At 37.2% G+C, this 25626-nt stretch overlaps 2 protein-coding genes and 1 long non-coding RNA gene across 3 annotated transcripts; 1 reads left to right on the top strand and 2 right to left on the bottom strand.

Annotated features, from left to right (window-relative positions):
* Positions 1-4530: 4530 nt before the first annotated feature.
* LOC126785994 (protein LIGHT-DEPENDENT SHORT HYPOCOTYLS 4-like) lies at positions 4531-5589 on the bottom strand. Its single transcript, XM_050511692.1, has one exon. The coding sequence runs from the start codon at positions 5428-5430 to the stop codon at positions 4696-4698; it is 735 nt and encodes a 244-aa protein (XP_050367649.1). The 5' UTR covers positions 5431-5589; the 3' UTR covers positions 4531-4695.
* Positions 5590-12068: 6479 nt separating this feature from the next.
* LOC126788457 (uncharacterized) lies at positions 12069-14302 on the top strand. The gene is made up of 3 exons (XR_007671369.1): positions 12069-12246; positions 12368-12549; positions 14100-14302. It is a non-coding gene; the product is annotated as an uncharacterized LOC126788457 (long non-coding RNA).
* Positions 14303-14835: 533 nt separating this feature from the next.
* Positions 14836-18666, bottom strand: LOC126787639 (protein CHUP1, chloroplastic-like). The gene is made up of 7 exons (XM_050513521.1): positions 17534-18666; positions 16519-17427; positions 16097-16228; positions 15668-15849; positions 15470-15581; positions 15232-15375; positions 14836-15133 (listed from the first exon to the last, which is right to left on the bottom strand). Exons 1-7 carry the CDS (start codon positions 18305-18307, stop codon positions 15053-15055), a joined length of 2334 nt encoding a protein of 777 aa, XP_050369478.1. The 5' UTR covers positions 18308-18666; the 3' UTR covers positions 14836-15052.
* Between the last annotated feature and the right edge of the window lie 6960 nt (positions 18667-25626).

Raw genomic sequence — 25626 nt, 5'->3', positions numbered from 1 at the left:
TATTGTATTGCATGTTGCGCAGAGTGTTTATGAGAAAGATTTGCTACATTATTTTTATTTAATTTGTACTGTTATATAAGACGTTATTAAAGCCCCTGCATCATTTCAATCCTGGATCCGCCTCTGGCCACCAGTCCAGTGAGTCCACCATGATTCCAGCTTTCGAACCCTCTAAGCTTACACATCACTTTGTACAGCAATTAAGTTACTCAAGGAAACCAGCCTCTTCTATCACTTGCCGTTGATTGCAAGCAAAGCAATGATTTCATCACATGAAAGAACATAAGAACAAGATTGATTTACCATCTCGCAAGGAAATGTATGTACTAAAAATGATACCTGAATCCACATGCCTTGCTAATGTGGCTCAGCAATATCTCAAAAATGAGGAAAAGATCGAAATGATTTCTACCCAAATATGTAGTAGAAGTCTCTTCCATGTACCTCGTGCTTTTAAATGCTATACCATTTTTGCAGGAAGCATTCACCAGTGCTCATGGCTTTTATTCGATGTGTTATAATTTATAAACCAGAATTAACAGAACGGGTGAGGCAACCTATCTCATATATCTTCGATTAGACATTACAACACAAAGAGAATAATGCTCCATATCCCTTGATCTAGCATTCGATTGGCTCTGGGTCAGTATGATTAGTTCTGGAGACCTAAGCCTAAGCGCAGTTGGTAGCTAGCTAAGAACCTTTGTAATCCCACCACCTTCTGTTGCTTAAAGTTGGGACAACACCCATTTATCCATATAATTCCGTGGACCTAGCTAAATCTCCTTATCTTACCAGAACCACTTGTAACTTTGGTTCCTAATTGCCTTTAGCTTGCTAGGGTTTTCCGTATCCTTCAGTAGATATACTAGCTTCATGCATGGAACCCTGCAAATGGATTTCAACTTTCAAGGAATTCAAGCTATCAGCTTCCCTTATGAGTCAGGATCATAGAATCATATCATAACGTATCTATATAGAATTACGAGTTTTGTTCACATGGAAGCATAGATTTTAAATCAATCTGATCTCCACGTACATATCGTTGCAGTTGTGATCGATCTGCGAGCTCTGATAAAGGAAAGAGTCCGAAAGACAACGAGATGGAATAAATGACCTGACATACATAGTCTAGGGTTATTGATGGTGAAATTGCATATCATTGTTGTTGAGTCGCAATTCATTACGTAATACGGTAATAGCTAGCTAGACTAAAGTTTTCTTAAATAAAATACTAAAGTTGATACATGGAACTAGATATTAACATTCATGATTTGGTAAATATTACAAGTATATATTAGGTAGCCTTTCTCGATCGTCCACTAGCTATATATAATTTCTCAAGATAGGAATTAAGAGGTGTGGAGATAATTAAGCTCTAGTATTTTCCGAAAGAGAGCTAGTAGCTATAGGTCTGGATGTGAAGAAATGTCTCAGTGTCTCGGAACAACCTGAGCAAAGACAAATACACACATGCACTAGTCAATATAGCCACCACGTACTAATGCAAAAGCCATCGGAACCATAGCGCGCCATTGACGTCACTGAAGAAACAAGCCGATGTATCACAGTAATCACACTGTCGGTCGATCTGTGGTCGATCTTTTAATTTCCATTCTCCACTTCGATAAAGTTGAAAAATAGCTAAAAATACTAAAATCCAATATATGTTGATGGATGGTTCGGGGTATCCTTATTGTTGTAGTAAAAAGTAATTCACAACTCGATCGATGATTTTCAAGATGCAAAGTTCTGATACAAGTCTTCGAAGAAATTTACCCAATTTTCAGTTTTTAGGGAGGTCTACTTCACGAGACAAGAGCATAATCGTGATCTTGTCCCTATTCAAAACACCCTAAATCCTACGGGATTGATTCATTCATTGTCACTGCTTCAAGAACTGTCTAATATGTGCCAAAACATAGAATTCAGTTCTGGTTAATATTTCCTCTCGTCTTATTGCTTAACTATATCTTCCAAACTATTCCTACAAAAAAATAGTCTTGTTTTTGTGTGGTCTGTAACTATAAGTCTCGTTTGCCAAAACACTGAATCATATGGCTAAACATGTTCGTTGTTGTTTATCTACACCCCCAGAAGTGCACTTATTATTGATCGATATGAACATGTCTCACATTTTGTACCCTTTCAGCCCTTGCTAGTCAAACATGAACAGCTAGTTTTCATATCTCTCCGACTATGAAGAATTACACAGATAAACAAAAACCGCCAGAATTACTTCATATACTGTCTCTCCTTCTTCCATCTCAGGATTCTCAGCGAGTGAAACTGTGAGCCTACCCTTCTCTAGCCGTGTGGCCCGTGTATCTTTAAACATATATATGAAGCTTATATCCAGCGTAAGGTCTTGTAGTCATCCTCTGCATTGGCGGGATCAGAATAAATAATATGACACTCCACTACAAAAATCAAGTTTTTAAGGTAACTCCGTCGCAGCTTAAAGACGATGAAATTAACCAACTACTTTTGTTAATTGTTATATCAGTATGTCAGACGGTACGGTTTGACCAATATAAATTAGAGCACTCCTTGGCGTCGTGCTGAATCAGCGCTTCAATCATATGCCACGTAACATTAATGGGTTAGTAATTAAAATAATTATAAAATATTATTTTTAAATAAAAATAATAATTATATCATTATTTAATATTTATTTATTATAATTATTAAATTTAAAAATATTTTCATTTAATAAAAAAGAAATTTTTTATGGACATAATTTGGATACCATATTTAGTACATAAAAATTAAATTTAAGATGATTTAGTCACCTTATTACATTTATTCGAAAATTATTTTATGATATATGTTCAAAAAGTTACCTTAGACCTTATAAGTGATGAAAACAAGATTATAATCTTATGACAATTTATTAAATTTTATGAAACAGGACAGATAAGGTAACAAATTATTTTTGTCCATGTATATACTAATTAAGATTAGATTTTTTAATAATGAATGAAGACTAGTAATGTATTACAATGGTAATAAAAGAAAATTTCATCTTCCTGTCACAAAAATATGAAAAATCTCTAACAAAATTATTTAGGACAAAATAGTTTAATTTATTTTAAAATATTTTTTACGGATGAAATAATTTTATTTTAAAAATATATATGACATGTCACATATAATTGTGACGCCAAAACATGGGTAAATTCCTCCTATGGTACCTGATGTTTAGCTACTTGGACAATTTGGTACCTGATGTATGAAAGCGGACAATTTGGTACCTAAAGTTCTCAAATTTAGGTCATTTTGGTACCTCTATCAATTTTGACCATATTTTCAGGGTTATTTCCGTCATTCTAATCCTAAATTCATTAAATTCACATTTTTCTTCATTTATTCCTATAATTGTCTCTCTTTGGAGATAATTAAATTGATATATCTACTCCACTTAGCATCTACTTCGCATATATCGAAAATAAATTTTTTTCTTAATATACTTATTGTATCCTAATTATTTTCTGCAAATGAAATAAATTGCCTTTATGCAATTGTAATTTTTATCAAATTTTTTTAAAAATTAATTTAGATTAATAGCTACATTATGAAAACTTATATACGTAAATCATCACAGATACTAAGTGGATGAGTTATCAAATTTTTAGTGATAACTTAGAGGCAATTTGGAGGTATTATAAAAAAAATGAAGTAAAGTTGAGATAAGATGACGGAAATAACCCTGAAAATATGGTCAAAATTGACATAAGTACCAAAATGGCCTAAATTTGAGAACTTTGGGTACCAAATTGTCCGTTTTCATACATCAGGTACCAAATTGTCCAAGTAGCCAAACATCAGGGGAATTTACCCCCAAAACATTTTAAGTTATCTTCTAAATATAATATTGATTTGATTAATTTAAGGCGAGGTAAAAATATCTTGGTCAGGATCGTTTTATAGGGTTTCAATACTTTGGTTTGGTTAAAGGATCATAGGGTTCATGTATAGTGCAAATTCTTTCTCCATAGACATAGCTAGCTAAAGCTTTTGAGCATCGTATGTATGTTAAACGAACTGCTACTACAGTGTTTGAATCGTCAACAATGGAACAGGCGGAATTTTGGTATTGTTTTCTGTGATTCAAATGGTACGTTACGCTGCTTCATTTCCAGCTATGCCATCTGGATTCTTGCCGAAATCTCTTCTCCAAAGCATGCCAACTTCCATGCTCTGCAGGAGGGACTTCTATTTATCATGCCCTCGTCCTCTTTCTCTTCTGTCAAGTGTGAACAATAAAGGGCTTCTCGATCTATTTTTTGGTAACAAATTTTTTTGCTCTACGTGAGTTCTTCCTTAATCCCTATTGGTAACAATATATGGTTTAGCTCATTTACTTGCTGGGAAAGGGCAATGCATCAGAATATGTTCTCATTTCAACTAGCTAGCTAGCTCTGAGCTCTCTTAAGTCTTGAAAGTTCAAGAAGTTCAGATTTCATGGAACAAATGATCTAATTAGAAATAATTAACTTAACTACGAGATTACTTAAAACTTCTACGCACTTAGCCATGAAATTCCTTTTCACGTTCGATCACTGATCAAAAAATCAGTTGAGACACAACAACATGAACACAAGAGCTAATTAAAGATCTAATATTCATCATCTGCTAAATATTTTAAGGCTAACCACAGAATATAAAGGCCTGGCGTTCATAGTACTAAGTAGATTAGCAGTTCAACACTGATAGCGGCATCATGGATCCTCTCGCAGCAGTAGACGAAGCTCCACCAAACATAACCCCATTTGGTTGAGCCGAGACACCCCCACCCCCAGCACCACCGTAACCTGAACCGAAATTACCACGTTGCCTTTGTTCCTCATGCTGCTGCAGCAGTTCTGTCCCTTGTGGTGGCAGTGGCTTCTTTCGCTTCTTCTTCTCATAAGCAATCCCTCTAGCCTTGGCCTGCGTATCCCTCACTTCCCTCAGGTACAGCCTCACCGCGCGTGCGCCGAACGGGTTTGTCTCAGGCAGCCCGCCGTTCTCCTCAAACGCCGCCCTCAGCCGTCCAATGAGCGCGTCCAGGCTTCCCCACGCCTGACGCAGAGGGCAAGGACACGGCGCCGGAGGGTTGGGGTGGCCGAAGAAAGGGCAGCTACTACCGTGGACCTTAGTCTTCCCGAACTGGTCCAAGTACCTCAGAAACTCCAACACATGGGCCCCGCTGCACCGTGACAGTGTCAGCGGCGGGCGGTGGTTTTTCAGATACTGCCCAAAAGTGATCCAGTCCCTCCTCTTCTGCGACTCGTAACGACTCAGCTGAGGAACCACCGGCAGAGAAGGCGCCATGAAAGCTTGGTGATGATGGAGATGGTGGTACGTCTCAGCGCTGGAACTGCTGTTGCTGGAGCTCGAATGGCCCAGCAATACCGCTGCAGCAGCCGCAGCCGCCGCTGCTGACATGTTGAAAAAGAAAAGCTAGGAAGATAGGATCGCCGGTGATATACAAAGTGATGGATGGTATATCTGGGAGAAGAAAATGGCTTGGAGTTTGGGGAATGGGGTTTTGGTTCTAGCTAAGCTAATAAGCCAGCAAGATATGAAGAGATAGATGAGTTATTGATAGAGGGGGAGATATATAGACGTGTAAGAATACATAAAGTAGGGGCCGGGCAAGGAGGAAGGAGTGAAGGAGTGAAGGAGGGAAGGTAGAGAGGGCCATGGAGGAGGAAGGAGACAGAGGGAGGGGAGGGCCCGACGCAAAGCGATGACAGTTTGAATCTCATCACTTCCAAAAACGTCAAATCTCTCATGTACGAAGCTAGGACCTTTAATTTTCGATCTGCTTCTTTCTGTGAATAGTTAAGCACTAGAGGCAAAAACTCGATCAATAATAGATATATAAGTCTGATTAGGCAATGGACGTGACTTCTTGGTGGAGACCTCTGTGACCTAATTTTGCCATTTTGGTGTGGTAATTTATATTGCACAGTACATTTTGTGTTCGAGAACACTTTTGACTGTTTAAGGTTTATTAGGCAGATAAGATAGGAGTCGTACGTTTACAAGCACCGATTAAATTAAAGCACCCAAATTTAATGAAATATACACGGTAAGAGTTAATCGAAATTTGAGTCGTATTGAAGTGAAAATGTACACTTTACAATAGGGTTTACAAAGCCGATGAATTTTGTTTATGTAAGTGTCTTAACAAAGTACTTTGGGTGCATGTTTATTTGCTGGTATTAACTTAGATAGTATTATATAAGGATTACAAAATGGTTAGTCCCGTGTTTGTGCTAACAGGTATAAACTTAAATAGCCTTACGTAAGGCAGTGTTCTCAAATTCACCTCCTTAAGGGGCATTAAATTGGGTACACCTTTTCATCACCCTTAGATAACGAGGTTGCCAATTGAGAGCGCTTAAGTTTATTCTTCTTTTCTCAACAGAGCATTGTGATCTCTTCTGCAACATGTAATTTCATCTATATATGTGTCTCTCTCTTCTCTACTTGTTTATTCTTTCTCTTCTATGATAGATCCATAGATAGTTGATCTCGTAGAAGAAGAAAAAATCTGAAATTTGAGATTAGGGATTTGTTGGGAAGTTGATAGCTTTTTCTTGTTGATGTCTTGCTGGGTTCTTATTAATATGGTAGTGGTGGGGTTATTAGCAAGAATCAATTGAAACTTTAGCCAGAGGCTCTTGAACGCACACCTTACTTACTTGCAACATCAATTAAATCAATTTAACTTATGAATCTTTTGTACGTCCGCTCAACACAACTTGCAACATCCTTGCACCATCCGCTTCCCTCAATATGAACCAACCAATGGTTAATCCATGCACCAAATCCCTCATATGAGTTTCAAAGAACAATAAGACTAATCATCATATGATTTTCTTAATTGTTGTGATGTAAAGCAATTAGTATTCTTATATGGTTATTACTTGGTATTCTCTCTTTTTCATTGTTTTAGTGGTCTTCAAATATTATAGGTATCTTGGTTTATGCTTGACAACACCAAACATAGTACAAAGTTAATGTAGTTTAAGGCTATTTTCATGAGTGTAAGACAATATTAATAATTAGTGAGGTACACACTGAGGGGTACCAAACGTGCACTGTAGATCATTCTTATATACGTTCAGTGTTTATTTTACGGCTCAATATGAAACTTATTATTTTCATGCACAAGAAACTTGATACAAATAGAAGATAAATATACGTTCAACTGTTAAGGTTTACAAAATAAACTTGTGCAAAAGAATAGCTAAACCACTTAGGTCCCGTTTGGTTGGCAGGAAATCTTACTATGGAAAGATAATTTATTTTAATTTTCATGCCTAAGTATTGTTTGATTGTAATTGAATATTGGAATGAAAATAAAAAAAATATGATTTGACTAGAAATTGACTCTCTTTCTTAGAGCCGAAAATGAATTACATACCCAGTGTAGTATTATATTTCCATTCATATCAACAAAAACTTTTAAATTGCATATTCTTTCATTAAAAATGAGTTTTAATGAAAATTTTAATTAAATATTTCATTTTAATTACTTACGAAAATCATTCTAATTTTAAATTCCGATATATAACAAAACTCATTTGGAATTAACAAAAATCTTTTATATTCCATATTACCTGGAAAAAAATCAAATCATTTTTTTCCTCGCATTCCATTTAAACAAACGGGACTTTAGATGCATGACATTCGGACTTTTGATTAAACTTAATTATTTATATTGATTAATTGTTATGATTTCTTACAAAAAGTTCGACATAAAATGATATTTATATTTTACAATGACATCTACATGGATAACACGTCTTATCACTCATGTAAGTCTCTTTTATTTCACGATCACCTAAAGAATTTTGATTTGGACATGGTGCTCACTGTAAGATGGGAATTATCAGTTTTTATTATCAGATAAGTAACATTATGAATCACACCACAGTAAAAAGAGTGTGAGCTTTTTAGCAAGAACAAAGTAAAAGTGTGGGTAAATTAAAAAGATAAAAGTGGCGCGTAAAGAATCCTCAAAAGAAGCATTTGTGGAGATAAAGGCAATCAAAACCCCAACATGATTAGAGTACACGGATCACTCATATTGATTGACAGTGCAGTAGCAACCCCGGCCCAAAGACTTTTGTTGCTTCCTGCTTTGAATCTTATTAATTGTAGAGCACTGAATATGAATGAGTTGGGTAGATAGATCAAGTAGAATTGAGCGAGCATGAAGGTGGGGGCAATGTTCCATCTTGTCAAACATGTCAAATCTGATGAGACTAGGGTACTCCATTTTTCGTCCTCTCTTTCTTTTTCTCCTTCTCTTATTTTTCTTTCTGTCCACTGGTTCTGGTTTTTCCAATTGAATGGATCGATCACAGATAGGAAAGGACTCTTAACCCTAGTGCCACTTTACATTGTTGCTTGCCAGATTTAGCTACCCAGCACTGGATTTCCGATTTTTCACGTGGGTCACCAAGATCTCACCTGCAAATCCCTTATTTTGGTTTTAGGGTATTTAGTTCTATTTCAAAAGCTGGAACAGTGCACAGTGCACAGTACACAGTCTTGGTGTATGCCTAAAAGGGTTTCATCCTCATGTGCTTTTGCGACCTGTAACGATGGGTGCCGTTTAAACTTTAAAGAAGCGGCCCTGGATGAGTGATTGTTCTTTGCACAAAGGTTTTCAATTTCGTGCAAGAACTATAGGGTTGGTAGCTAGACAAATTAAGCTGTCTGTGTCACACGTACCCAAGATGACAAATTTGGTTGTGACACTCGCATCAATCGTAGCATTTGAAGTTTTCAATACAATGAAATGGAAGAAACATGAGATCATAAATTAATGAACTATACGTTGTATGACTTGTAATGAAATAACATGTATGATACCTGTCCCATGCCACACCAAAAATAATGCTCGATAAGACAGGCAATGAAATGATAACTGATTTCAATTTTCAGTCGGAGCAATGTTTTAGCAAAAAATGGATGCCAAGAATTTAGGGAACTAGGAAGGATCGGGTCATAATACTCAGAAACAAACATCTTAAATCCTTACATAAATTAAGGGTCTTACTAAATGAACTAGTCATATATCTTAAAACACCTAGCAGCATCACAGTTCTATAATCATGCATATATTTTGAATTTGTCATAACCTGAAGTATTACTTGCCCAGCGTCCTCCTCTATCTTTAGATGTTGTAAATTTCACGTAGTTTCGACATATTTTTGAGCTTCCATTGAGGTTAAACTTTGATATTGTGAGAAAGAGATTCTTTGCAAGTTTGCAGCCCTAGTTGGAAAGCAACGCTAATGGTTCTCCGTGTCTTTAATTATTTCTCAGTGTGAACGTGCTGGTGTCAAGAAGAACAGATGAACAGATCAATTCAAGGTCCAATTATTCCAAAGAGAGTAATTGACCACAGTAGCATGACCTATACTTGCAGAGATATATGCTAAGGAACCCATTAGAGATTCTGAGATAATGCAATAAACATCATCTCCATGTACGTACAGGGTCAATAACTAAGTGACTGACGTCTAATTGCTTCTGTCATTAACTTGACTTGTGTTTCTACATGTGCACGAGCCAATGATCGAAGAAGGGTAATAAATATATACAGGTCTAGTTTATGGTGGAAGCAATTAGATGCAGGGTGTGGTTGGATATATCGATTTAATGAGGGATTGAGGGGTGATCTAGGTTGGAAATAGCGGATATATCTGCTAACGAGGTTTGGCTCATTTGACAAGGCGGACTTTTGGTATATCACACAGGTTCGATTCTCGCTGACAGTAGGCCTTGTTGGCTCGCAATTTGTAAATTCTCCTGCGAAAATCTATACATAAGGGCTGTGTGACATGTATGTGTCCGTCATAGGTCCTTCAGGATTGAGATTGTGGGTATGCCCTGATGATGGTGGTGTAGCATAACCAAACTCTCACCAAAACTTTTTATAACAAAAAAAAAGAAATAGCGGATATATCTTATTATGTTGCAAAGCCCCAAGAAATTATCATTACAAAACCATTTCAGTGAGAGAGTAAGTCAACTTTTAGGTTAGAGTTTTTTTCACCAACAGTCCCTCAACTCTGGTGTACCTACCAATGTGATACCTCAACTCTTAATCGTACCAATGTGATACCCAGACTCTAGTATTGCTATCATTGAAGTACTTCCGTTAGTTTTTTTAAACTTTTCCGTTATCTTGGTGACGTGGCAGGTACGTGAGGCCCACAAAGAGGGTTAAAAGACAAAATTAACCTCATATGAGAGGAGCAATGTTTTTCCTGCCCTTTACCTTGAGAAAGACACCCAACAATTCCAATTTTGGCGCCAATTTTCCCTCTCTACTCCTTAATTTGTGTCTAATATCTAAACTAAAGAACTACCGCCAACCAGTCGACCACAATCTGATAAAACCTATATCAATCTCATTTTCTATTTTTACCCTAGCACTTGTTAAACTAACAGAATAAATATATAAATTTATATGGAACATCTCATTTCCACAATCACATAAGAATATAAAAACACATAACTTAACGAAATTCAAATACATGTTTAAGTACCATTAGTTGCCACCTTTTATGTTGATCTGCCATGATTTTTGCTTGTAAGAACTACTGGTACATGTAGTTGAATTTCGTTAAGTTATGTGTTTCTATATTCTTATGAGATTGTGGAAATGAGATGTTCCATATAAATTTATATATTTATTCTGTTAGTTTAACAAGTGCTAGGGTAAAAATAGAAAATGAGATTGATCTAGGTTTTATCAGATTGTGGTCGACTGGTTGGCGGTTGTTCTTTAGTTTAGATATTAGACACAAATTAAAGAGTATGTAGTGAAAATTGGCGCCAAAATTGGAATTGTTGGGTGTCTTTCTCAAGGTAAAGGGCGGGAAAAACATTGCTCCTCTCAGATGAGGTTAATTTTGTCTTTTAACCCTCTTTGTGGGCCTCACGTACCTGCCACGTCACCAAGATAACGGAAAAGTTGAAAAAAACTGACGGAAGTACTTCAATGATAGCAATACTAGAGTCTGGGTATCACATTGGTACGATTAAGAGTTGAGGTATCACATTGGTAGGTACACCAGAGTTGAGGGACTGTTGGTGAAAAAAACTCTTTAGGTTATGACAAGTTGACAACAATCTATGGTGCACCCAATTTAGATAAGGTAAAAATTCCAATATCATGAAGGTCATCACTCAACTCTTCTCTCACTCGTTTAATCATTCAGGAAAAATTATTATATGTATCCGATATATAATTTATGTAGCGTACAATTTTAATGTTATTTGATTCATTTTTAGTTTGTTTGTTTCTGATTGGTTACTCATTTTAAATAATTTTTTTCCTTTTCACCGCGTGCATGTTTACCACACTATGAAATAATATAATTAACTGGGTACACTATATGACAATACCACGTGATGTTCCAGATACACAGAATGATTACTCCTGAGTGTTACTCATTAATCATTATCCTTACGATCACGACCTTCCAATGTAGTGAAATTAATATTGTCACACCAATATGTCATAAGCAAATAATGGTCGGAACTAAAATACTTCATTAAGTTACAATGAAAGGAAAAAACTACAAATGAGAGGAACAAGTCCGGCAGCAAACCAAAAGCACATACACTAAACTAATCAAACAAAGCAGCTAGACAGCTACAAAGGCATAGGAAGGCAACCTTGAACCTTTCCTCAAAACACATACACAAAGCAACGAGACTGGGAGCCTCTTAAATTTCGTTTTGGCAAGCTTGGCCATTGCGTCGGCAATATGGTTGGTCGATTTCGATTGAAAAATAGGCCACTAATAATATATCATCATATCATGTACCTGAAGAAACAAAATCACATGGTTTTCAAATAACAAACCCCACACTTAATCATCCACTTTACTCTTCTAATTATAGCACATTTAACATGGGGGATTTCTAGTTTATTCTCATCATCTAGTTGGCCAGTTGCCCTATTAACTAATCACATAAACAAAAAGACTTTTATCTAGAAGCAAGTCGTTGGGCTTTGACTGAGCTATTCTTGGGCCATACTCATCCTCTCCAAGCCATCTCCTCCACATTTCATAAACTAATTTTTGTAAAAAACCTCTCCACCTCTGACTCTCTATTCTCGAGTCTTTTGACTCCTCCCTGCATTGCAATTCCATCAACCTTTGGCTTCTCCACAAAATCATATCAAAGACCAAACCTTTAACCCATCCCACGTAATCTGACGTAAGTATATTGTGACCCAAGTCTTTTGTTTGATTGATCAGACTTGGATTATGTGAAAGTTTCAATCTTTCTTGTTTCTAAGTTAGTTAATGTATTTACATGTGTAGATTTGATGACCCAGATGTGAATGGTGTTTTATGGCTCACTCTGATGTCCTGACATTGCTGTTGGCTGTTGGAGTTTGGTGCTTTGCTTACATCGCCGTTGCCGTCTTTGCCTCGTTTCGTGTCATAAGCTATGTTTGCAGATGCGCGCTATGAATTTGGTGCTGAATTGGAGATGGGTTGTGGAGCATTTGCAATGGTAATTCACAAAGCTTTAAACTTGAATCTGTGGGTTTTTTTTACATTGGTAGCTACTCTTGTTGCTATTTACATTTCTGCAATAGTTCATGATAGTGCCGGTGAATTGATTTGGTGATTGGTTCATTTGGTTATGAATTGCATTGCGATTGATAGAGTTTCCCACACATGAGTTCTGCTTAGTTTAGTTTTTCCAATTTGGTTCGGTGGCCTAATTGAGTTCCTTGTGATCCGGACTGTGGAGTTTTGTTGTTAGAGTTGAATTGATGCATTACTACCAAGTTTGCAAAACTTCGTGGTTGCGTTGCTTACTGAAAGTCCAAAGATCTTGCTGCTTTTTATCATTAATATGATAGGTTCCAAAGTGCGACATGATACTCTTTTTTGGATTAGTGTTTGAATTTCTGTTTGGGTTACTCAATATGATTATGATTTTTTGCTTTGCGTAATAGACCAAAGGGAAGTGTACCCCATACAATAATTTCTGTGTGGAGGTTGGAAATGGAACTGAAACCACTAAGCCATCAGAGAAACGAGTAATGGGGTTTCTGAATGAGTTGTGAGGAGTAAGTAGGAAGCATGGGTGAAGGAGGAGGTGATGGAAACAAGAGGCTTCCAACCGCCCTAGTTTGGTCCTTCAATTAGGCTGATTAATCTAAACTGCAACAGAAGCCTGCCCAGGTGCTTGTTTTCTTTGTATATGTGCAGCAGTGACCTGAATAACTAAAGATACTAGATTTTGAGCATATTTGTGCTGATACGAAGCAGGTCTCATGCTGCTGCCCTTTTGAGGCATTAGACTTGTATGAAACAAGAATCTAAGTTTTCATTTAAGCTCGACTATAGATGATCAATGCTACCTGTATAAATAAATAAGAGATTCTGATTTTAAATTGGTGAAATGTGGATATTTTTTCTTTATTTTTGTGTAATGGATAGTTTTAAGAATCATCAGTTATTTTTATGAGTATCTTATGGGATGTATCACAAGTTAATTTTGTATGAATGTCTAGTAAGACTTTAAAGTTTTCATCACAGAATTAGCTTCGGACTAGATCTAGTTTTTCTAACCCAATGATCTGTCCACATAATCAGCTAGAAAATCTACTTTGTACATGGTCAAGGGTTATTACGAATGAGAGTTGTTATGTGGCTCAGATAAGCCAAAATTAGATTTTGAAAGCCCTTGGCCAATCCACCATGTCATGTGTTATGGCTACCGGAAGTAACACGTTATATTTATTAAATGTTCTAAATTTATTCACTCATACTGGTGACAGCTAAGAAGCCTACTTACATGAGAATTGTCGTTAAATGTAGAATTAACTTAAGTACTTTAGTGCTTTGATATGATGAACCTACCTGAGTTGTAGGAAAGCTTGTATCAATTAGCAGTCTTGTTAGTTTGTTGGCTGGCTTTTCTCTGTGTATATGGCTTCAGAATTAATAGTTATCTGCAAGTTGGATCTTTCTAAATTACTAAACCCAGCCAACAATATGTATATTGACTGATACCACATGTGGTTAACCCTGACATTTTCCTTTCTGCAGCGTACAGTTCTTCTTGGCCCGAGGGGTTTCTCTATGGAGAAGATCCGGGAGGAGATTCGACTAGTCACTAATGGGATTGAGAATATCACAGTTGCTAAAAGTTTCTTTTGTAAGATCATGCGAAGTCTGATAATGAATTAATTAAAAATCAGGCATTCATGCCAATGTGAATAGTTAATTAAAAATGAGCTTGTTTTAATCAATATTTAATATAGCAGCATCATATGGAATCAATTTTCTCAAACTGGGTCTTGTTATTTCATCTTTTTGCATACATCTTTATTTTTTGGGATCAAGTTTTGTGTCTGCCAATCTCAAGCTTTACAGGCAAAAGAATTAGTAGTACTGCTTCTACCTTACTCTTGGAGGCTAGATTATCAGATATACCTAGAATGGGATACTGCTATGTGTAGCTTGCTATGTGTAGCTTGCTATGTATCTCTGGTTCTCTACTTCTAGTGTCAAAGTAATCGGCCGCTGGTATATCAACCACTGCTTTGCTTGCTGTCTGCCACATCCATCACTATGACACCTCAACCATTGTAACAATCTCCAAGTGATTGCTTGTCCAAACGACCCTACATCCATCCACCATTTCTAATATATAAACATTTCATTGATCTCTATTTGATAGTGAGGCAAACATTGCATAGAACCGTGTGTTGGATGAGACTCTAAAGAAGTTGCACAGTTCTTGTGCAAGTAATAAGCTACGGTTTCATTAAGGTGTTTCTAGTTTTGACTTCTGGTGATTTTTGAAGTATTAAACAGAATCCCTTTATAATTTTGCCAGAAAACACAGAACTACACCAAGACGTTGCTTCTTACTATGGAAGATATACATATTTCCTAATGAAGCTTACTGAGATGGTAAGCCAAAAAAGTGTTCCCATCCAATGCACTACTGCACATTTAAACCAAAAATTGTTCCCATACAACTGTTCTTCTCTTGTTTACTTTTTGTTCAGAAGATGGGCAAGGTATCGAAGTTCTTCAAATGCATGCATTGTGTCTGCATCAAATCCTCCTGCAAACTGCATATGAAACAAGAAATATATCTTAAACTTTAACAATAAAAAGATAGATTACCCAAAGAATGAGCAGCACTTCCTCTTTGTGCTAACTAACTAACCTGATGAATTCTAAAGGCAAATCTCACTCCCTGAAGCAGCATATAATCCATTGCAGGATCTTTTTCTGCTGCTGCCTTTGACTGTAGTTCCATAGCCACCCTCTTCATATACATCTTTGCTAGCTTGACTGAGCCAAATTTTATCTACAGAAGTAGGCTTTCAATTAGATGTAATGAAAATGTGATTAAGGCGTTTGATATTCTGTTAAAGGCTGTTAAAGGCTACAATAAAGTCTACCTTGCTTAAAATGCCATTGTCAAGCATCCAGTCTGTTGGTATCTGATAATCCCTGCAATGACGCATCAAGGACTCTCTTGTTCGGAGAATGTTGTAAACTGTACGCTCCATCCTGTGAGAGGTAAGAAAAATCTTGTTAAGTTTATTTATATGACGCATATTACTTGCTAGGAAACAACACTAATAGTTGCTGCGTACTTTTCAGACAAGGCAACCATTTTCTTGAGTGCAATATCACATGGCAATCGAGTATCATCTTTGAAAGAAGACACTTCAAGGTCCAGTTTCTTAAGATCTCTATACCCAAAAGCTGCTTCTCGCAGTGTGTCTGCTTTCTTTTCTGGCCAATCAAAGTGCTTTAGGACTGCTCTTTCATCCACCTTCAACATAAGCAAAGCATAATAAGCAGGAGTGAGCACGCAGCAGATACACCATATGGTAAGTTTGATAATATGCAGATCATTTACGAACTGGGCATCTTTATACATGATATATGTGTGTAATTCATGCTAAGTATCCTGCTGCCATTTGAATACTTCCACCTTTATACTAGAGTAGGCAATTTATGCTGCAGACAGACATTTAGATTGTTTTTCTAGTCATGTTTCAAAACAAAGATCAACTTACAAGAAAGCAAAGCTCGTCATCAAGCCACTTCACAAAAGCCACAACATCTTCAATGCTATGATATACAGCATTGTTCACCTCTCTTATCAATGAATTTACAAATTCTCCTTGAGTCTCAACATCTGCCTTTATCTGCATTAGAAAGTGGTGATCACAATCAGTAAGGACTTGCACTAGTTTACTACATCTGACTTTTGACAGTAATTTGGTTCTACACCATCTCACTGTCGTGAAAAATTAGACATAGACCAAATATTTGCTGGTTATATCTATTCTAAAAAACGAGCATTCAGTAGTTTGATAGAGTTTAATTGTGCAAACAATCAGCTTTGGAAGTTGAATTATTAATGAAAGAAAAAAGATAGCTGGAGCAGAAAACTTCAGACAGATAGAATTCAACAATGAGGTACGCAAGCACTTACAGCAAGCAAATGTGATGATCGGTTCTCAATTTCGCCAATCATATTACTACGAACGTTAGCAACATCCGGTTGATCACATATTCCTCCAGTGGAAGAATCCTTCCTGGAATCTCTTTTCATGAGAGAATGATAGAACTCAACTACTTGTGGGGCTCTTTGCACAGTTCCTGCAGTACTAGTCCTTGCTGAAAACTTAGGAGGAGGTGGTGGAGGCGGAGGCGGTGGTGGTGGAACCTTCATTGAATCATCTGCTTTGGTTCCGCTAGAAATAGAACATGAAGGCCTAGGAGGGGGATTCGGAATGCGCAATGCCCTTTTCTCAACATCAAATGAAGCCGGAATTTTATGAATTTCATGGCATTGAAGCATACCCAAGTCATATTTCTGTGAAGCCACTGGCTCTATATCCTTCTCAATTTCTGGAGGACACATAAAACCATCAGATTGTCTTCTCTTATTAGTCAGCACCAGCTCTTCCGCAAAGCACTTGGATCCGCTTATCGAGTGTCTTCTCCTAGGACTTCTTCCTTCATCTGAATCAACCCAACTTTTATCCAAGAGCTCATCTGGGGATGAATCCACATTAGGCAAATCTTCATTTGCAATAGGCCACTTCCTCAGCTTCTTCACCAAATTCAGTCTCTTCACACTCTTGTATTCCAAATACTCATTGCTCCTACTTGATAAATCTCCAGCTGATTTACTACTCCTATCAATTGAATTCGGACTCTGCAGCTTTTCAGAGTTCTGCAACTCATTTCTTAAGCACGAATTGACCCACCTAAGGTAAGCTAGCTCCTCAACCTCATTCAACCTATTCATCTGTAAGCCTTCAACTTGTTTGCACAAATCTTCATTCGTATGCCTTAACATAGACGCCTCGGCTTTGATTTTCTCAACAATGTCACTCTGATAACAACCAACACAAATTTCAATAACCAAGAAGGCAAGAACATATCAACCTAAGCATAACCAATCACAGAGAGAGTAAGTAAATGAAATTAAAAGTAAGTACCTCAGAATCTTTAGCTACAGAAGCCAGTTGGGCTGTCACAGTTGAAAGTTTACAAGCAAGGTTTCTCTTCTGAAGCTGCAGCTCCTTGTTGAGTCTTCTCAACTGCAAAACCTCCATCTCCACACTCACTGACGCCGAAATCACCCCACATTCCTGCTCTCCTCTCTTTAACACCTCTTCACTCCTCTCTGAAATCGACGCTAATTGCTCGGCTAGACTAGCCTTCTCCTCTTCCAGCACCTCAACTTTCTTCACCACCCCCTCCAGTTCTCTCCTTTTCTCCTCCAGCTCCTTCTCCAGCTCCAAAACCCTCGGATTTCGCTTACATTCCGAAAGCTCTGCCTGCAGCTGAAACTCCCTCTCTTTCGAATCCTGGAGCAGGTTCCTCAGGTGATCAAGCTCGAGAAACAAGTCCCGCGAAGACTGTCTCCGGTGGGTCTGGTACGTTTGAGGGTGCACCTGATTAGCATTGCAAGATAAGTCTCCGATCAGCGAACGCTTGACTCGTGAATGAGCAGGGGCTAGTGGCATTTGGGGCTTCGGATTCGCTAAATCGCAACCCATCAGCGGTGGCTTCTTGCTCGTTACAGCGCTTAGAGCCTTGGCCTTCTTGTCTCCTCCGAACCCTTTGACTATATGAGACCCCCATGAAGAAGCAGACTTCAATTTTGAAGTGTTGCTGTTGCCCTTTGTGTTCTGAGACTTTGGTGCTTGGTTTTGGTCGGAAAATTTGGTTGCTCTTGCTCTGGTTTCAGATGGGTTCTCTTCTCTCATCGTGAAAGTTCAAACTTTCTACTTAAATGGCTCAAAAATTGATCTGTGATTGAAGCATGGGGTTGGTCTTGGAACACAGTGAGCTGGCTACTTACTTGACTTGAGATGGGTGTGAAGATAATCAAATTCAAACTGGATGGGATTAAAGATTTGAACTTTGAAGTGTAAAGCTTGAAATGGAGCCTTCCTGAGGTTGTAGGCTTGTTTTATTGGAAGCTCCGATTCCGAGGTTTATGCGAGAAAAGTGGCAGCTTTGCTTTATTACTGTCCAGACTTGAGAGTTGCAGTTTGAAAGTTTGAAATTTGAATGTCTTGGACTCTTGGTACGAGGGAGGCTTATGCAACGGTCGTGCTCTGTGCCCAGTACCCCACGTCCATTGGGTCCTTGTCATTTAGCGACGAGGGACATTAACTATATATTTTTACTTTTTAATTTTATTTCTAGTAAACTTTCAAATGTACTTCTTGTTTCTTACTCAATTGCCGGAATGCGGTGGTGGCGGCTAGTGACGGTGGTAGGTAAGATGGCGTCATGGCGAGCCTACTATTTGGTCCTTCATTATTATTAGTAAGATGGAGACTCTTTACCTCTATAGAAGCCGCTTTTCTGTCGATGGGTGCTCTTGGAGAGTCGGATGTAACATATAGAGGTGGGTAATTGGGCACTTTGTATAAAAGAATATATTGAAATTTTGGACCATGTAGAATAATAAATATGCTGTAGTGTATGAGGCAGACATATATGTCTTGCATAGTGCATCATATTACTACATTTTTAGCTTGCATATATGAAATTGGTTTCAACACACAACTATATAAGTCGAATGATTTGAATTTCATCGTGTGACAATCCAATTTTATATTCTACAATAGTATATTGCTGAGTTGGGCTTCTCATGATGAGTATGTAAAGTTGTAAACGGGTATCAAATATATCATCATACACGATTTTAGTTTTATAAAATAAATTAAGAGTAATTCGTTTTACACCCATTTTTTAGACAACCTTTTAAAATAAACCCATACATTAATTTGATTCAATTTACATTAAAATATTAAAAAATTTGATAATATATTGCCTTTTGTTTTATTAAAATTACATACTGCCTCTATTTAATTTGATTATTAGAATTACATTCTAGTTTAAATATCTTAATTGTAGATTTTTTTTGTGGTTTTAGCAGTTTTCTTCAACTCATTAATATTGCTAAAATTAAGGAAGTTGCTTTACATATATCTATATCAAAAGGTTTATATATTTAAATCAGAATAAATTTGCGTAAATTATTATTTTTTATCTTAAAGGTACGTAATTTTTGAGTTTCAAAAAAAATTATTTCGTATGAACCTTCAACATTTTGCACTAACTATTTCTTTTTCTTTCTTCAACTTGTAACCTAATTCAAAGGTAGATATCAATCAAAAAGAAATCTTTAAAGTAGAAGTTTTATGTTCTTAACCTAGCTAATAGAGTTTACTTTACTTACAACCTATATATTAGACGTGCTGGTTTATATGATACACTTATCTATTAGACAAAAATACCTAGAACAAAAATACTTGCAATCAGAACAATAAAAGAAATCAATTTCAAGAATAATATACCTTATTAGTAGATACCAAAGAGAATGTAGACATGAATATGCATATGTGATAGTGTGATACAAAAGTTCACAACAAAAATAAAGGAATTGTCACGGCTCCGAAATTCGATTTCAAAGCCATGAAAACTCTAAAACAATCTCAAATATATTGAAATCATCTTATCATAACAGTGTATCGAATCTGAGTCCACAACATGACTTAGTCGACTTGAATAATACATAACCAGTTTATACCTCAGTATTATAACCAATGGAAATGTAAAATTCACTCAATCCTCACCACAAAACAGAAGAAAGAAATCTTCAGAGTAAACCTTCCGAATCTGCTAATCCCCACCTACAGAACTATCCCCTACACCATCGAATTGGTGCACCGGGATTGTAAACACAAACCCGGTAAGCTTTTCAGCCCGTATGAGTAAACTAACAGTAAACATACATCGTATACAAAGGAAATATGTCAAATAACATTTGAAGACAAACGTACTCATGTGACACTGGGCAACCCATATGTTACCCAAAATTATTTAAAAATATGGGTACTCATGAGACTGAGAGAACCTATATGTTACCCCTCATGCAGTACACCGACAAGCACTGGGCAACCCATCTGGTTACCTAAAATCATGTAAAACATGGGTACTCATGAGACCCATGTACTCATCTGTTACCCCTCATGCAGTACACTGACAGACACTGGACAACCCATATGTACCCAATGTCACTAAAAAATATGGGTACTCATGAGACCAGGCAACCCATTTGTTACCCCTCATGCAGTACACCGGTAGATAGACTAGAGCTCTAACTGAATCATAAACGACACCCGGCCAAGGCTCGGTTCCGATTACTGCCAATATGTCGGAAGACAGAATAACACGTCTGAAGACAAAAAACATGTCCGAAGACAGATACAACACGTTCGAAGACAAAATTTTTTTTAACAAGACTCAATGTGAAAACCACGTACAATAACAATCCACCCATGTTATTGTACTACAACAAAGTGGCTCTTGCTCAAATAAAATAAATATAGTTGTCATAGTATAATTCATTTGGAAATAAGAACGTGACAGTATATAATATAGCAACCCATATATATGTATCGTATTTACCATTTTATACACACACAACCCACTATATCATATACATGTCCTAGTTCGGTCTTTTAACAAAAAAACGTAACTATGAGTCACCACCAAGAGTAGACTCGTCATAGTGAGATTTACTCACATTCACCATAGTCCATAATCACTAAAACATTTTTAAAATCATTTATGAAAGTAGCGTTTCACTTACCCATGAACTGTAGATGATTAAGTTCACGAATTTAAGCCAAAACACATTTCTTTAAAAATAATTTTTATAACTAGTGATGCAACGATTATGGTAAGAACTCAAACTAAATTCAATAATTATAACACTACTTCGACCATGATGATCAGTGTGAGGTTTACTCACCTTTTTTCCCGCATGCAACTTCCACGACACCGAAAGCGATTCCCTCACTTGTTTCGTCGGTCACCTAATAGTATGATAAAATGTTTAGAAAAGGATAGGTAAAATATCAGGTGACGATTAGCTAAATGATGTTCATAAAACACCATTCACAGAACACTGTTCATGGTATAATATTTACAAGTTTACATAGCACTTCACAATTACTGTTCATGAACACTGTTCGCAGTACTATCCATGAACACTGTTCATTATATGCCACTGTTTCCCGACCACCACCAATGAACACCAAATTTCACCACTACAATCTAAATGACATTCTTAACAACTTTCTAGTTCACCACAAAGTCTAATTCTGAGCCTAAACAATTCAATTTAACAAAAACCGAAAAGTCCCAATTTAAAACTTATGATTTCTTTTCTTCGATTATTCTAGCATACAACGATTTGGGTTAAATCTTTTGGAGGGTTTGTAGTATGGAAGGAGACCTTCAAAATGAGACAATAATCTCACTGATTGGTTGCCGGAGGAGGGAGATCCGACGAGTTGAAGTTCGGCGAAATATGCATTTCCGGGGGAACTTCCAGGTTTCACCGGTCCCTAACGGTGACGAGATGGCGGGTGGCGCTGTCACCAATCGACAAGGGACGCAACAACATTTCAAACGTGACCGGTGCGCCGCTCTATGGTGGCCGGACGACGGAGATCCGGCGGCCCAAAGTCGGCCGCTTGGGGACAGAATTTTCGGATTTTTTTCGGGGGTGAATAGTACCCATGAACAATACTGATCCGAATTTTCTGATTTTTCTCCCAATTTTTCTCTTTAATCCCTCTATTTATACTATTTTCCAAAAATGTGCAAATACATTTTGATTCATAACTTCTTCATATGAACTCCGATTTAGGCGTGCCGCGTGTCCACGAATTCGGATTGACGAACTCTACAACTTTCATGAATGATATTTTCTGAGATTCCTAACAGATTAAAAGTCAACTCTTGACCCCTCATATTAACGTTTCTGCGTATAAAACGCTCGAACACTTTCGTTTTCTCCATCGTACTATATAATCGGATTACCACCAATTTAAATATCTCCGAACAATAATTAGAAAATAATTATAAAATTCCGGGATATTATAAGAATGCATTTTTCCTCTTTGCATTGGTTTAAATGAAATGAATTGTTTGTATATAAAGGTTTTTTCAATGCAAATTCGACATAAATGTTTGCACAAATTATGCCATAAATCACATACTCTCAAATTGTTATAATCATACAAAATAACTCTACATGGAAGGTCATCAAATGACAACTCACGCATACAGAAGAATACAAAATATACACCAAAACTCGAAAAGGAATATTGCCTACGTGGATTGGGTATAGATTAAAAGAAATATATGTGGGCTTCTTTTCAAAATTTGTGTAGAAAATTGGGTTTTATTCTAATATTCTCAACAAAATTATGATAAGAAACTCAACCATACGTCTCTTACTGCATGGCATTTCTTTCCTTTTTCCCACCTAAAAAGATGGACACTATGGCTATCAATCTGAGTTTCTACTCTACTAACTCTAAGTCTCTTGTTTCCAAGATCCATTCAAATAAGTGACAAACGATGTAACGACCCTAAAATTTTGAGCATAAAAATTCAAAATATTAAAGTCGTACAACACTAAAACAATCTCAACGAATCGAAATCGTTTAAATGCACAACGGATCATTACTGAGTTCACAATACAACTCAGACAACCAATTATTACAAACCCAATTTATAATTCAACATTACATAAAATGGAAATGTATAATTCTCACAAGAAAGTCGCACAAAATCCTCACACAAGCTGGAACTAAATATCTTCAAGTCCTCTGAGCGGTCCGTCAATTCCCGCTAATCCACACATGCGGAGTATCCACTACACCATCGAATTGGTGCACCAGGATTGTAAATACAAACCCGGCAAGCTTTACAGCTCGTATGAGTAAAAACAACAATAAAACTCGCATATCAATATATACGGAAATCCACAAAAACATCAAATATAAATGCACTCATGAGTCGATGGACGGCCCGTCTGGTTGTCCAATATATGAAAACAAAAGTGCTCATGAGAAATTGGACAACCCTTCTGGTTACCCAAATGCATTTATAATACGGGTACTAATGAACGCTGGTACAAATATGTTACCCCTCACGTAGTACACCGCCGATATTGGGCAACCACATGCTACCCAACATCCAAAAATATGAGTACTCATGAGCCGATAACCACCTGTTACCTCACATGCAGTACTCCGGCAGACAGACTAGAGCTCTAACTGTATCGTAACTTTCGCCCGGCCAAAGGCTAGGTTCCGACTTGCCAAACACGTACAATAATCTCACATCATATTGTACAAAAATCAAGTCCAAAGACAAATCAACATTTTAACAATCTCCATGTTAAAATCACGTACAATAATCACACATCATATTGTACAAATCAAAATCACATGCTCGATATATAATCTCGTCATCAAAATGACATCATCACGATAAAATCATAACAGTATATTATATAGCAAACTATATATATATATGTACCTATTTACCATTTATACAATATATATATAATCCGCTATATCATATACATGTCATATTTCATAAACACGTCCGAAGACAAAACGTTTTAACAAACACCATGTTAAAACCACGTACAATAATCACACCTCATATTGTACAAATTAAATCACATGCTCAATATTTAATTCTCGTCATCGAAATGACCAATTCCAATGAATTCATAACAGTATATAATATAGCAAACTATATATATATGTACTTATTACCATTTATACATATATATATTCCACTATATCATATACATGTCGTTTTCCAATATTTAAAACTCTTGCAAAAATCTTGAAATCACCGCAAGGGTAGATTCGTAATTATGTGAGATTTTACTCACCTTATAAACTCGAGCGTAATTCCACAATTTCCAATGATAATTCATTTTCTTGATTTATCGATCACCTTGAAAAGATAAGAAAAAAATTTAGAATCGTTTCGTAAACCTTTAAATGCCAAAACAGTAATAATCAGTAATTGTTCAGCAATTTTCGGTTTTACGAATTTACTGTTCACCGAGTACTATTTACTATGTACTATTCACGCATTTACTATTCATGTATTACTGTACAAATACACATCCAATACGTATTTCTGTACGAGTACATACTGTTTACATATTTTGTACGTATAAATACTATTCAAATGTACGTAATGTCTCAGTAAATAATAATTACTGAATTACCCTTCCAAAATTACTTTTTACAATTACTAAAAGTAATTTACATTTACATTTACCGTACGTAAATAAAATTTACATTTATCGTACGTAAATCACATTTTTATATTTACCGTACGTAAAAATAAATTACAAAATTACATTTCAGAAACACTGTTCACGCGCCGCCGCACGTGGCGGCGCGTGGGGCCCACGCGCCGACACCACCAACGGCGCGTATCACGCCACCGCCGCCCCATATCTCTTCCTTTCTCCTCCCTCTTCTCCTCCACCAACGGCGCGTATCACGCCGCCTCCTACTCCCTCCACGCACGCACACGCGCCGCCTAAGGCGGCAGTAACCCCTCCTCCTCGATCTACTCCAATCTTCCACAAATCCATCCAAAAACACAACAACAACACCACAACAACTCGATTCAATCAACCCTTACCTTGTTTGAACCGTGGGGAGCACCGGAGAGGCTAGGCAGCGGCGGAGGAAATATGCAGAAACTTGGCGACGTCCTAGCGACTTCGCGACGGCGGGGCACGGGCTAGCGAGCTGGAGGGTGGCTGTGGGAGTCCTTGCGACGACGTTGAGCTGGGCGGTGCACGTCACGGCGGCCCGGAGGGTGGCAGATCGACGAGAGGAATTTTCGGAGGGAGAGAGAAGTAGAATCGGGGAGAGAGAGAGAGCTGAGGGAGGCGGGTGAGAGGTGAGAGAGTGTGGTTTCCAGAAATGGAAACCCTAATTACAAAAATGCCCTTTTTATACTCGTTTCCAAAATCGGAAACTAACTTCCGATGCTAATAACTTTCATGTACGACCTCCGATTCGAACGCGTGAAGCGTCCACAAACTCGTATCGACGAGCTCTACAATTTTTGTGAAGGAAGTTTTCGCAACCGAGCGACGAAATAAAAGTCGATATATTCGTTCGGAAACGTAACGTTTTTTCTAATTAAACGTTCCGAGAACGTTTCC

This window comes from Argentina anserina, chromosome 3 (assembly GCF_933775445.1).
Source record: "Argentina anserina chromosome 3, drPotAnse1.1, whole genome shotgun sequence".
Classification (NCBI taxonomy): Eukaryota; Viridiplantae; Streptophyta; class Magnoliopsida; order Rosales; family Rosaceae; genus Argentina; species Argentina anserina.
Note: the sequence above shows the minus strand (reverse complement) of the source record. Positions and strands in the feature narration are given on the sequence as shown.